Source organism: Chaetura pelagica, unplaced genomic scaffold (assembly GCF_000747805.2).
Source record: "Chaetura pelagica isolate M959 unplaced genomic scaffold, ChaPel_1.0 scaffold135, whole genome shotgun sequence".
Classification (NCBI taxonomy): Eukaryota; Metazoa; Chordata; class Aves; order Apodiformes; family Apodidae; genus Chaetura; species Chaetura pelagica.
Genome location: NW_009953649.1, coordinates 4,900,938 through 4,914,879, shown reverse-complemented (window position 1 = coordinate 4,914,879; position 13,942 = coordinate 4,900,938). Strand labels below are relative to the sequence as shown.

At 44.8% G+C, this 13,942-nt stretch overlaps 1 protein-coding gene across 1 annotated transcript; it reads right to left on the bottom strand.

Annotated features, from left to right (window-relative positions):
- Positions 1-512: 512 nt before the first annotated feature.
- Positions 513-13,162, bottom strand: LOC104390818 (solute carrier family 22 member 2-like). The gene is made up of 11 exons (XM_010000021.1): positions 12,731-13,162; positions 9,795-9,898; positions 8,535-8,689; positions 5,788-5,956; positions 4,770-4,884; positions 4,558-4,664; positions 4,227-4,441; positions 3,678-3,786; positions 2,206-2,318; positions 1,087-1,186; positions 513-579 (listed from the first exon to the last, which is right to left on the bottom strand). The coding sequence occupies exons 1-11, from the start codon at positions 13,139-13,141 to the stop codon at positions 513-515; spliced, it is 1,665 nt and encodes a 554-aa protein (XP_009998323.1). The 5' UTR covers positions 13,142-13,162.
- Positions 13,163-13,942: the final 780 nt, after the last annotated feature.

Sequence of the window (13,942 nt, the reverse complement as noted above, 5' to 3'; positions counted from 1 at the left end):
GGAGATGGAGTTAGGTTTTTCACAGTGATGACCAGTGATAGGACAAGGGGTAATGGGTGCAAATTGGAGCATAGGAGCTTCCATGTGAATATCAGGAGGAACTTCTTTACTGTGAGAGTGACAGAGCACTGGAACAGGCTGCCCAGGAAGGTTGTGGAGTCTCCTTCACTGGAGACATTCAAAACCCACCTGGATGCGTTCCTATGTGATGTGATCTAGGTGACCCTGCTCTGGCAGGGGGGGTGGACTAGATGATCTTTCGAGGTCCCTTCCAACCCCTAGGATTCTATGATTCTATTCTATGAAAGCTGGTATGAAACATATTTGCATCATAGTGTACAAAGAGAGAAGCAGCTATACGGTAATAGGGATGATCCCATCAGAAGATCCCAAACATTGTAGATAAAGGATAGGCAGACAAAAAGAGGCAACACAGGAGAGAGTATTTATTCCAATTTGCCTTTCCATGCTAGTGCCTTAAAGCAGGGTACCCAGAAAGAGTAATGCCTTCTTTAGTCATGTGCTACTTCTGACGTTTGGACGTGGAGATAAATCTTTTTGGCCTTTGGAACACTTTGCCTGCAAGAATAACAATACATGAGCAGCAAACCACAAATGAGGGTGTTCAGCAAGCATCTAACTTTGAGTTCTTCACTTGCCCTCCCTCTTCCCCAGAGAAAATGAGCAGCCAATCCTCAAATCCTCTAAATTTGCTCTGGTTCCTCAGTTGATACTGGTGCTTCACTCACTGCACAAGTAGCTGCTATCAAGAATGCTCTTTTTTTATTCCATAAGATCAGTTAGATTTGTTAAGCAAAAACAGCATTTATAATAGTGTTCTAGCAGGTTTGAGAGACTAGTGCAGCTATTCACAGGCCAGTAAAGGCCTATGCTTTGCTTCAGATGCCTAGGTAGACAAGTGGTAAAAAAAAAATATCTCCAGGTAGAGAGTTTGGAAAATAACTACAAACTTCTTGGAATCATAAGAGGCAGCCAAGTAACCCCTGGACTTGCCCAAGGAGCTCTGGGCAGGGATTTTGCACAATTTCAAATGAAACTTGCTAAGAGTTCATTGTCATGACTTACCTGTGAAAGTTTTCAACATCTTCAACAGTCTCAGGCAAAACTCTTCCTTTAGTTTCAGGTAGGAGCAACACCAATCCACCCGCAAACAAACCAAGAACCGCTTCAAATTGAACAGATGCACAAACAGCTTGTTAGCATATACCAACTTTGAGCATACACCACTTTCACCTGCCTGGCACAGATGACTTATAAATGGCATTTTATTTTGTTCTTCATACAAGATATTCACATCCTTTGGAGGATGTGGCGGCTACATGGGGACAGCAATGAGCTGAGTTCAGTTGTGAGTTATGCGATGAACTGTGGCGCCACAGGACAGACAACTGTAAGGAGGAAAGGAGCCTTTCCAGTCTGAGTGCATGCAAGGAAACAGATTCCATTTTTCTGTTGTTTACATAATGAGATTTGAAAATACATCCACAATATAATACCTCCAACTCTATTTGGTTCACTTATCCACTGATAAAGCACATTTGGTGTTTATATTTCAAATCTATCAAGCACCCTGCTAAATGTTCTGTCTGTTAAAAACTGCACATTGCCATTTGAGACATTTTTTTGTAGTGTACAGTTCTAAAGATTCAGAAAGGAGTTGCAAACCCTGACCTGAGAGATCAGGTCACTACTCTGCAAACACTCATCTAGTATTCATTTACCAACTTCTTTCCAAATAGATGGACAGCAGCCAGTTAACACTGTCAGAAATGCTGAGGTGTAACAGCCACACTTGTACTCCTTTAGGTAGGCAATTATGTAAAATTCCAGACTTTGGCTCCTGGACTGAGACTACATACCTCACAGAAGGGCAGTAATTGATCAGATTTGAATTAATCAAAATATTAATCTCATCAAAACGTTAGGACATTTCTCAGCTCTTTGCCATCTATTGAACCTGCAGCTACCTCTAGCATCCTTTAAATGCAAGGAATAATATAACGGGCAAAGGAGACATGAATACATAAACAAGCTCTAGGTTATATAAACTGAAGAATGTGGCTTTTGTAGATAGGAAGCAGCTTCTGCTGAATTTGAAGCAACTGCCTGATCTGGCTTTTTTGAAGCTTGGGCTCCACCACTGCCTCCCAGGAGCAGTCTGCAGGGAGCTAAGGTGGCACTTACTGAAAACTATCAGTGGCAGATCGTGCCAGACTTCCACCAGTCTGTAGACAATGAATGGGACAATGACTCCACCAACATCACACAAGGAGGAGCAGACCATCACCCCGAGGTTCCTGGTTCAAGAACAAAGGGATCACATTAGCATCACAGCACTCTGAACGGAAGGGCACAGATCACAGTTCTGACCCTCGCACAGAGCAAGCAGCTCAGCAGACCACAAAATGCCAAAATCATTTGCAAAGCCCTAGTTTTCCACTGGTGGGTACATGTAGAAGTTATTTAAACCTAAGTATTGCAAGAATAAAGAGCTTAGCAAATAGAAACAGGAAAGTATATCTGTATTTTCCAAGGTGCAAGCAAATTCCCAAGGGTAAAGACAGAAAAGTATCAGGTGCAAAGTGTCTGAGGGAAGAAGTCTCTGGATAGAGTTAAAACCTAAATCATAGGTAGTCATAGGTTGGTTTCAATTGGAAGGGACTTAGAAGACCATCTAGTTCCAACCCCTCTGCAAGGGCAGTGACACCTTCCACTAGAGCAAGTTGCACAAAGTCCTGTCCAGCCTGGCCTTGAACACCTCCAGGAAGGGGCAAAAAAACCCATTAGCTTCAGTACATCTTGGCTGACCTAGTGCAAGGAGTGGAAAATTATTCTTCTGTTTGCTACACACTATTAAAAAAAATTAAACTCCACTGTATTCATTATGGATAGAGAAAGAATATTAATAGTCTTATTGTTTCCTATCATAGAATCCTAGGGGTTGGAAGGGACCTTGAAAGATCATCTAGTCCAACCCCCCTGCCAGAGCAGGGTCACCTAGAGCACATTACACAGGAACGCGTCCAGGCAGGTTTTGAATGTCTCCAGTGAAGGAGACTCCACAACCTATGCTGTATAGCTTCATATAATCAGTGTCTCTCCAATGAAGAAAGAAGAAATAAGATTCATCTGGTCAGTGCAAATATCTCCTCTACAGCCAATGGCCTACAGTCACGGGGTAGAAAGAGGAGATTTTGAAGAAGAATTAACTCTCAAGCTTTAGATTTCTGCAGAGCACGTATCTACTTCTGAGCTATTCACCCAGCAGCCACTTACAAACAGGGAAACAATACAGTCCTCAGGTGAGGGGCTTTAGTTAACACACTTTCTCCATATCATACTCCGCTCTGGGCAGATCCATTTAAAAGTTGTTTTGGTTCGAATGGCACACAAACTCAAGCACTACCCGGGACTTCAGAAACCTTCTCTCCTTTATTTCAGTCACATGAGTTTTCATCTGCCTTGAAGTACATTTGTCTTCATAGATCTACTTTTTAAAGCATTTTACTTATGCTTCAGCTACTTCATGTTCAGCAGCACCCATGCAGTTCTGAAGCATTTGAGGATAACTTAGTTTAGCATAAAACATAACATACACATTAACCCCAAGTATTTGTTTCCAGGCCAAATGCCAACAGGGAGGAGGATGCACCTACCTGATATATGTTGGATACAGTTCAGTGTTTACAAAGCAAACCATTTCAAAAGCCATTGTGATTCCCATTCTCCCAATGCAAGCAGCAATCACTTTTAGCCAATGTATGTCTGCAGACAAAACACATTCAACACATTTAAAAGCATCCCAGTGATTTAGCAGGAGTCAGTTAACACAGCAGTGTTGTTTTAGGGGGGACCTCTGATTCCAAAGTACTTGATGTTCTGAAGGGGCCTTGTTTCACCTGTGAGAACGAGGGAATGGGAACAGCCAGCACCTCATGAACTGTGGCATAAGGACCCTCCCAGAGCAGCATAGGGAATGCAGGTACTTTGAGATTTATTATTAGCAGTGCCACAAATCAACCTCATTTCACTTTTGCATCATGACTAGTGCTACTAAAAGTCAGGGAGACAGCACCCAACAGCAGGCATGGGTTTGTGGAGCTTTGGGACTGGACCCTGGGAAAAGGGAGGGAGAGGTGAATACTGTTCCCAGACGGCAAGGCCAGGGTGGGAAGCTACCACATGGCCTCACACTAGTCACTCACCCTCAGGGATCAGGGCTGTAAGGAGGCAGGCAGCCCCAGCCACCAGGTTTGCCAGAGCCCAGGGGTAGCGACGCCCAACACGATCAATGGTGACAAGGATGATGAAGGCAGCTGGGAACTCGACGAGTGCAGAATAGAGAAAATCCAGGTACATGTTCTCCGCAGCTACTCCCATGTGCATGATGAGTCCTTGGTAGAGGACAGAGCTTGTGAACCTAGGTAGAGAAGAGGACCTCAGTTTTATTAGTCAGCCAGAGGACCAAAATCTGTTTCCTGCTGGAGCCTTTGTAACCAAAACTTCAAGAATGGCTCTCAAACATGATCATCTTACCAGTTGTACATCAAAATTAACGTGTTTTTTCTCATCTGTGGTGTCCTGACAAGGTCAATGAATGAAGGACTCTGCTTTCCACTATCTTCCTCTTCAAATTGAATATCCTGCAGAAGAGCCAGTACGAAGTACAATAAGTTTCTGCTAGGAAGAGCTGATGGAAGGGTTTATCATGATGCTTACTTACATGCATAAGCAAACCCTGAACTCACCTCAAAATGGGAAGGCATCTTTTTCCGATTTTTTTTTGCTATATCACTGACGATTTTCATAGCTTTGTCATTTTTTCCTTGAGAGATTAGCCATCTGGGAGACTCTGGGAGGCACCTACAATGTGAGTGGATGCTGTTATAGACCAAAACATGAAGCTCACACAGTGTGCCAACATATGGAGACCGTGGAGAGAGGGCTTTGGTTAAGAAGCAGGTAGGATTTTCCTTTGTGTTTGGTTTTTGATGTTGTTGTTGTGTTTTTCCCCCCCCACCCCACTTCACCAGGAAAAGTCATATATCCTACTGCTGAAATGGGAAGAGGAGCAGTTGTGGTAGCAACTTTGGTCAGAGATGAGTTTACTAGATATAAATCAGGGAAGGGCTTTCAGCAAGAGTAGAGCTATCAGCCTGTTCACCACAAACTGGTTCCTCTTAGGAAAAAGGAAGACAACACATCTCTTTCTACTATTCCTAAATACTTGATCTATCCAGACACTTTCTTAAATCAAAGCACTCAAACTGAAAAATATCAATCAAAATGAGAGGAGAGAATCCAAACTAAAGGTGAACCCATGGGCCTTCTTTTGGTTGGACAACAAAAAGCTGCAACGTTTTTTCCTTAAAAGAAAATGCAAACAACCTGTTACAGTTACATTAGCATTTATCAGTCTTTCAATAAACATCTTCTCAGTGCAAGGTGCACTAAATTAGGTCAAACCATTTGTTTTCCTTTATGAAATGCTAGATAATATATGATGTTACATGACTCTCCCTCGTTTTTTTCCAAATGATCTTTGCTTTAAACAGAGCCGGGTGCAGCACACAGGTTAAGGTGCAATGAAGTCTCAGTAGCTGAGGGGTCATTTTTCCCTCTCCTTTCTGCTGTGTGCCTCCTCTTTGCACTAAGAGGCACATACAACAGAAGAGTAGCGCCAAAATCCTCTCCGTATCAAGCCCTGGGAGGCAGAAGCAGCTGGTTCTGGGGTTGCAGGCAGAGATACAACAAAAGCCCATTTACCAGTAGTAGAGCAGGAAGAAGCAGCTCGGCAGGGTGACGGTGAGCTGCAGCCACCGCCAGTGGGGGATGGCGTAAGCGACGGCATCAAAGACCAGGAGCCCGACGGAGAAGGCCGTCTGGTAGAGGATGCCCACTGTCCTGCGGTACTTCGGGCCAACGACTTCTGTCACTGCAACCACACAGAGACAGGTGAATCACAGCTCAGCCAGGAACGCTCAGCACACCAGCATCTTGTTCTGCAGGGAAGCTGGAAAACCAGTGCTGTCTTAAGGCCCTAAATAAACCATCTTGGTAATCCCGGGCTTCCTGGCAAGAGTCACCAGACAGAAATCCCCTGGTGCTCACAGAGGAAGATTTGCTTTTCTGCCACCCAAACTCAGCAGAGGAGAAAGCTCTGCTGCTGCTCTTACACTGGCCTGAGGCAGCTGGCACTGTCTTCTGTCATGGAAAGAGCAGAGCAAATCAACTGATCCTCAAAGAGCATGGATGGGTTTTCTTGCAAAAACTAACGTCAACCTACATAATGTCCCCAACCCAGTAACAAAACACATCATATTTTGTTTTTAAATGGCAGCCTTCTGCCTGCATGTCACTCCAAGTGTATAAGAAGTATTTGTACTCCAGGATGGCATACAGCTTCCTGGCCAGGATGGCTTCACAACTCATCTGCATCATGCAACTGCACATCACAGGATAGATGTTAGGGTTAACTCTCATTGATACAGAGCTTAAAGTAACTATTCCAGCAGGCAGACCCAAGCACACTCAAATTTCTGTGATTTCAAGAAAGCAAACCAATTAGAAAAAGAACAGAAAGCAGTTATTTAGCAACTGAAGGCAGTGCTGTGTTTTGGAGCCTCAGATTAGCTAATACTGCTTGGCCAAAGAATGCACAGAGACAAAGACATCTCCCCAGGCACAGCAGGACTGAGCCGAAAGCAGCCGAAGGGTGTTCAGGAGAGTGTGACAAGATTGCTCTGTCCTTCCCTGGGTATTCACAGTATAGGCCACACTTAGGGAGAGGATACAAGTTTAAAGGGCCTTTGGGACTGATTCTGGTTGACTTCCCTCTCTCATGAGAGTTTCAAGGAGAATCCAGAAGTAACAAGATGCAACTAGAGGGCCACAAAGACGATTAGAGGAACAGAGCATCCACCCTATGAGGAAAGGCTGAGAGAGCTGGGTCTATTTAGCTTGGAGGAGACTTAGGGAGGATCCCATAAACATTTATTTAAATGTTTAAAGTAATTAAATATTTAAAGGACTGGTGTCAGGAGGACAGGCCCGGTCTTTTTTCTACGGTGTCCAGTGACAGGACAAGGGGCAGTGGGCACAAACTGGAACACAGGAGGTTCAAGTTAAACATAAGCAAAAACTTATTTATTGTGAGGGTAACAGAGCACAGGAACAGGCTGCCCAGAGTGGTTTTGGAGTTTCCTTCTCTGGAGACATTCAAAACCCATTCCAACATGTTCCTGTGTGATCTGCTCTAGGTGATCCTGCTCTGAGAGGGAGGTTGGACTGGATGATTTTCAGAGGTGCCTTCCAACCGCAACTACCCTGTGACTCTGTAACTGAGGGAAAGTATCAGGATAGGGGAAGCCATTGTCCCAATGGGGATTTTATGCCCTAAAATAGCATAAAGCTCCCCAGACGAGGTGGCGAATATTTCATTTGTGTCAGAAAAAGATTTAAGAGGCCAAGCAAAGATCTAGAATATGCACAGGAAGAAACAACCACGTCTTGGCAGAAGATGGTCTGGACTGCGGGCTAGATGTCTTCGGTTTATTTATATCAGACATCTGGATAATTGCATTAACATGATGTCCCCACTAAAAGACTTAATAGAAGTTTAGGGTGTTGAAATTTACATTTTTTTCCGCTATCACAGTGGACTGGATCATTCAGAGCTATTTGGTAGACACCCAACATCCTAATCCAGATGAGGCTTATTGGGCAGCATTTAAAATATTTAGTTTGCTGCTTTGGTGATTGCTTGGTGTTGGGTATTTTTAACAAGAGCCTGAAATCCACAGTAGAGAAGTCAGAGAAGTCCCAGGCAGCTCTACCACACATCAGAGAGCAGTCCTGGGCTGGCCCCAGCCCTTCTGCCATGCTGATGTCCTTCACCAACCGCCAGGGTCCATGCAAGGTGCTGGGAGAGGCACCAACGCAGCCCCTGCCTCCTTGCAGTGCTCTGCAATCCCCTGGGCCAGCCTCCACTCAGACAAGTGCCCAGATACCCAGACAGCTTGTCCTTTTCTCAGCAAGTGCATGATGTTATTTGGTTATTTTTAGGCTGTAAAAGCCTCTGTTGGCCCTTCAATGCTCTATGTGTCATGAAAATGCCTCTGATTTTCCCCACCCTCTGCCTGCTTCTATGACAGCCTCGTCTGTCATGACACCATCTGTGACTGGGTTGGAGCAGCTGCAACCTGCCTGGGGACCATGGCCTTTCCTGGCCATGGGGGAAGGAGAGGAGCAAAGATCTGGACCACAGGGCAAAGCCTATCTTGAGGTAACAGCTCTGATACACAGCAGCTTGCTGGAGCCTTGAAGGCTAATGTTGACACTGCGTAATGACAGTGCTTGAAAAATCCTGGGAAGTCAAAGGGGAAGAATACACCTTGATAAAGCACTGTGGGAGACATTTTTCAAGTGGCTTTTGTTTGGGGCTTGAAGGGTTGTGCTTTGTTTTTTTCTTCTTCGCCTTCTGCAGCCAGTCCTGGGAAAAGGTCAGAACTCACCCAAGATGTAGCCTGCAGTCCAGCAGCCCTTGCTGACCAGCCCTTGCAAGAACCGGAGAATGACTATCCACAGGTATGTGGGCACAAAGACCAGAAGGATTCCACAGATAACGTTTGCAAGAATGGTACTCAAGAGGCAAACTTTGCGGCCAAACCTGGATTGGAAGATAATAACATGCAAAGCAAAACACTGGTCATGAAAACACGGGCACTTTAAACCAGTAAGAGATTTGTGCATCTTTGAAAAAAAAAGGAAAAACAAGTTTAAAGTCCAACTTTACTGTACAAAGGACAGATACAATATCCTTAAGGACAGATATCCTAAGCCCATTACTCACTTATCTGCTTTCCTATTCCCTGAAAAATTTCTGTGTCAATTGCTCTGCACTTTCACGAGGGCTCTCAGGAGAAAGAAAAATTTCCCAATTAAAGGACAATAATCCCTATTTACATGTATTTGAATTGTAACTTTTATCCTTGAATTTCAGAACAGGCAGCTTAGTAGTACTTTTGTCTGTGTTTTATAATGGATGTGAAAAAAAAAGTCTGTCTGTGTGCAGCAGTTTTATTTACCACACTCATAATGTCTAAAAAATCTGGTATGGATGGATCTTGCTGTGATTGGGCTGCATTTCACAACTAAGCAACTCAGCTAGAGCTGAGTTATGAACAGTCCTGGGCAGGAAGGGATCAAGGGGGTTAAAGGGCCTTCAAATACTGGCATTTGTTCCCTTCAAGATCATCTGACTGGGCTAGGGTGGCTGTCCTTGCTAGCTCTGAACAGGGAGCTAAAGATGCCAGGACACATGGATTTGTGCTTTTTCACAGTGATTGCTGCTGTACCAATCTGGCAACCTCTGCATCTACTATTTCAAAGTTTCTCTTGAGGAAGCAAGGTGTTTCCAAGCTGCAGTCACAGAGTGTGACAGATCAAGAGGGGGTTCCAAACCAGTGTGTGCTGGCTTTGGTTAGCACCACAGGGTTCTGGTGCAGCACAGTAGTGAATGTAGGGTGCATGGTCCTAAGATAGTCCTTTTAGGTTCTGCAGGACTCACCTAGAGGGAGGATTATGCAAACCACCAGGTGTGACCTAAGAGACAGAGTACTCACTCCGCATACCACAGCTGAACATCCAGTGGTTGACTTTATTTTGAGAAGAGCAGAGATGTTAGCAGTTGCACAACCCTTCTCAGCCTTTATCAGTTTAGCTGCTGAATGGATAAGGGAGGTCAGAGGGTTTTACTGCCAGCCTACATGTACCTGTCTGCTATGTAGCCAATGTTTATGGAGCCAATGAAGAATCCAGCATTCACAGCAGACTGAAAGAGGTCCAGCTTCCAGGAATCCTCACACACCAGGTTAAACTAAAGGAGCAACCACAGTTAGAAGAGAGTTAAATGAGGACCTGGCTCACATCCACAAGTTTCCTTCGCTTCAGTTAAAGATTTAAATTTGTTTCTGGGTCAATGACCATTTTATCAGTACCCAGAAACCTTAATTACTTTTAATTAAGCATCCAACATTAAAAACAGGATCAAGCCCCTGAGCAATCGCCTAGTATTTCCCATTCATGTCTCATCTCATTACTGGAAAAAACTCAGCTGAGCTGATACCTGCCAAGATCAGGACCCTAATTTGTGTTATGCCTTGCTGATCAAACCAGCACAGACCTAATGATCATCCTGGGCCTTTCATCTTTTTTTTTTTTTTGTGGCTGATGGTGAACATTTCTAAGCAGTCCTAACTGCCCCATACCCTTGCATGCCACAGTAGTACCTGCAGAGCCCTCAGCTCTCATTTGCCCTCTGGCCTCAGTTCTCTAATCTTACTTAGATAAATATACATAAAACTTACTAGAGAAGAAATAATTTCAAAAAGCTATCCTAACATGACTGAGAATCCCTTCCCTTTCTGCTGGTTGCTGGGTTTATTTACAGCTCTACATCTTCAATCAATATAAAGCTAGATACTCCTGATGCCCTGTAGGGCTTCCCATAAGGATACTCATCCATGTGTAAATTTTTCCTTCAAGCAAAGTAATATGCTTTACTCTGTGCTATTCTTTCCCTGCTTGGCTGCCACTGCAAGGGACAACATAACAGAACCCAAAAACCTTCACAGAAACAGTTCAACACAAAAGAAAAGCGTATTGCCAAAATACACATAGAGGCATGTGATGTTTCTGGTTATCCTGCCAAAGAATTGGCCTGTGGGCCTGGCCTTGCACCTCCTTCAGAAGCTAAAGAAAGGTGACTGATGTGAAAATGTCACTGCACACACACTGCAAGTTTTCAGCTTCCCATAATCTTGAGAGATCATGGTGGGGGCTTCTGGATCACAGTATATGCTCTAGCCTTCTGCAGTGAGATGTGCCTGTTGCGTGGCTGCTTTGTAAAGTCCTGGTCACCCTCTGTTTGAGTTGTCTCACTTCTTCACTTTAATATCACACAGTCCATACTTTGCTGAAAGAAGTACGCTTACAGCACACCACCCAAAAATCTAGCTTCAACTTCTTACAAAACTATAAATGCTGAAGTTGCTAGAACGCAGAATTTACCCACTCCTGGGTTTGTGTTAGATGGGGGAAAAAACCCTGACTTTCATCACCTCTAAAAATTTGGTGGGAATTTCTATGAAAAAAATCAGGTTTTTCATCCAGACACTGACTTGCTTTCAAAGTAAAAGGACCTAAAATCCTAAGGTATCCTAAGTAGCTTGAATATCATTTTCTGTTTATTCACACATCTTCTGAGAACATAAAACATGTGTTGTATTTTCTGCAATTCATTCCTGAATTAAGCTGTGTAATTGTAGGAGGTGATTACCTTTCCCCCCACCCTTAGTCATTCAATCATATTTGAGACAAAGTTTAAAATACTTTATTCGTTGAAGAAAAAAAGAAATCAAGATGTCCCCTAAGATCTGGGCAGGGACCCCAGGGAGCTGGGAGGGTCCATGCAACATGCCCACTGCAGGATTGGCCGGCTCTGCTCGCAGTGCTGGGAGCTGCTGACCCCTTGCAGGAACTGTTTACACACCTCCACCAATCTGACCTCTCATGGGACAGGAGCTTCATTCAGATATGGACTTTATCTATCTTGGGATTTATTTGCTGAAATATGTGTTGCTCCCCAGTTGGAGATAAAAGCAGATCCAGGCAGCGGAGGCAACATTTCACAAAGGACAGAGGGAAGACAACTTGCAAAGCATCCTGTGCAAGTTTGTAGCAAGAGGATCTGCTCATTCAGGTAAGCAGGCATCATTCTAATACAGTGTAGGTGACCCCAACCCTCTCCAACATCCCTCAGCTTGTCTGTAACCAAGAGGGCAAGGGAAACAGGGTTTTTGCTTTTACCTCAGTCACAAGAGAGGTTCCCGGTGAGTCGTAGACCCAGCCGTCCCGGCAGAGACCCAGAGGGACGGCGCTCCGGTTGCCCACCAGGCTGCCCAGGGGGTCGGTGCAGCTGACACCCGTCGTGTTCCAGTCCACCTCGTACCTCCTGCAGCGGCTGCTGAAACTGGCCCCGTGGCCACCCCACTCAGGAACTGTGAGATTCAGCTGCTCCTCCAGGCTCCAGCCACAGCGCTGGCTCAGCTCAGCCACCCCAGGGCTGAAGCAGCGGTGCTCGGGGATGAACCCAAAGAAGACAACACCCAGGTGATTACCTTTCCCCCCACCCTTAGTCATTCAATCATATTTGAGACAAAGTTTAAAATACTTTATTCGTTGAAGAAAAAAAGAAATCAAGATGTCCCCTAAGATCTGGGCAGGGACCCCAGGGAGCTGGGAGGGTCCATGCAACATGCCCACTGCAGGATTGGCCGGCTCTGCTCGCAGTGCTGGGAGCTGCTGACCCCTTGCAGGAACTGTTTACACACCTCCACCAATCTGACCTCTCATGGGACAGGAGCTTCATTCAGATATGGACTTTATCTATCTTGGGATTTATTTGCTGAAATATGTGTTGCTCCCCAGTTGGAGATAAAAGCAGATCCAGGCAGCGGAGGCAACATTTCACAAAGGACAGAGGGAAGACAACTTGCAAAGCATCCTGTGCAAGTTTGTAGCAAGAGGATCTGCTCATTCAGGTAAGCAGGCATCATTCTAATACAGTGTAGGTGACCCCAACCCTCTCCAACATCCCTCAGCTTGTCTGTAACCAAGAGGGCAAGGGAAACAGGGTTTTTGCTTTTACCTCAGTCACAAGAGAGGTTCCCGGTGAGTCGTAGACCCAGCCGTCCCGGCAGAGACCCAGAGGGACGGCGCTCCGGTTGCCCACCAGGCTGCCCAGGGGGTCGGTGCAGCTGACACCCGTCGTGTTCCAGTCCACCTCGTACCTCCTGCAGCGGCTGCTGAAACTGGCCCCGTGGCCACCCCACTCAGGAACTGTGAGATTCAGCTGCTCCTCCAGGCTCCAGCCACAGCGCTGGCTCAGCTCAGCCACCCCAGGGCTGAAGCAGCGGTGCTCGGGGATGAACCCAAAGAAGACAACACCCACATACACTGGGGTGAAGGCAGCAGAAAGCAAACACAGGACAAAGAAGGTTTGCTTCTGGAACCTGTCAAATTCTCCAACGTTCTCCAAAATGTCATCTAGAGTTGGCATTTTGGTGTCAAAACCACTTAAAAAACTTAATGTAGGACTTTGCTGCAGCACTGATACATTTAGTTGGCAGCAATGCTATTTAAGTAACAAAGACATTTGACCCAAAGTCAAGACTAACTTCATAAATTATTAAACTACATGTTGCAAGCTTTAATTTTTAGGTTTCATTTGAAATCAGACCTTAATTCACCCAGGAAGAATTTGCATTTAAACCCTAATCAGAGCAAATGTATTTTTTTTCTCCAGAAAAGCTGTTAACAGTCACAGCACTTTGAGTTGTTTTTTAGCCAAATCAGCTCCTCAAAGAAGAGCTACTTCAAGGATCAAGCGTAGAGGGACAATTCCACCAACACGCAAGCAAACAAAAATTTTAGTGTAGTGGAAACAACATGTTCCCAGCAGGCTTATCAACCAAGTTCTATAAAGAATAGGTAAGTACACTGTGAAACAGAAGCGTCTCTACATTGAGTCATGGAGCAGTAAAGGAACAGCTTTCCCACAAACTCCAGCATCGTGTATGTGCCACCCCTGCAGCCACTCTCATGGAAAATATTTCCCACCTACATCAGGGAACAGAGTTTTCACCTGACCATATTTATTGATGTGATACAGAAGATAAACAGCATTGACAAAGGAATTATGCACTGGAAATAGTTTTGGAAAGCCACAATATAAAATACTTATGGCCAAAACAGAGATTTCTTATAGTATAACACCTGTAAGACTTTATGTAGAATTCATTGTGGGGTATCCTCTCAAAAAATCCAGTTATTTCAGGCTCCAATAACACTTCATGCTCTC

What these genes read in the sequence shown, in the direction of transcription:
- LOC104390818 (XM_010000021.1), bottom strand. Translation starts at nt 13,141, where the DNA reads ATGCCAACTCTAGATGACATTTTGGAGAACGTTGGAGAATTTGACAGG. An exon ending in GAACCTCTCTTGTGACTGAG is followed by an intron (nt 9,899 to 12,730) that starts GTAAAAGCAAAA and finishes TTGCTCCTTTAG; the next exon opens with TTTAACCTGGTGTGTGAGGA. An exon ending in TCTGCCACTGATAGTTTTCA is followed by an intron (nt 1,187 to 2,205) that starts GTAAGTGCCACC and finishes TTCAATTTGAAG; the next exon opens with CGGTTCTTGGTTTGTTTGCG.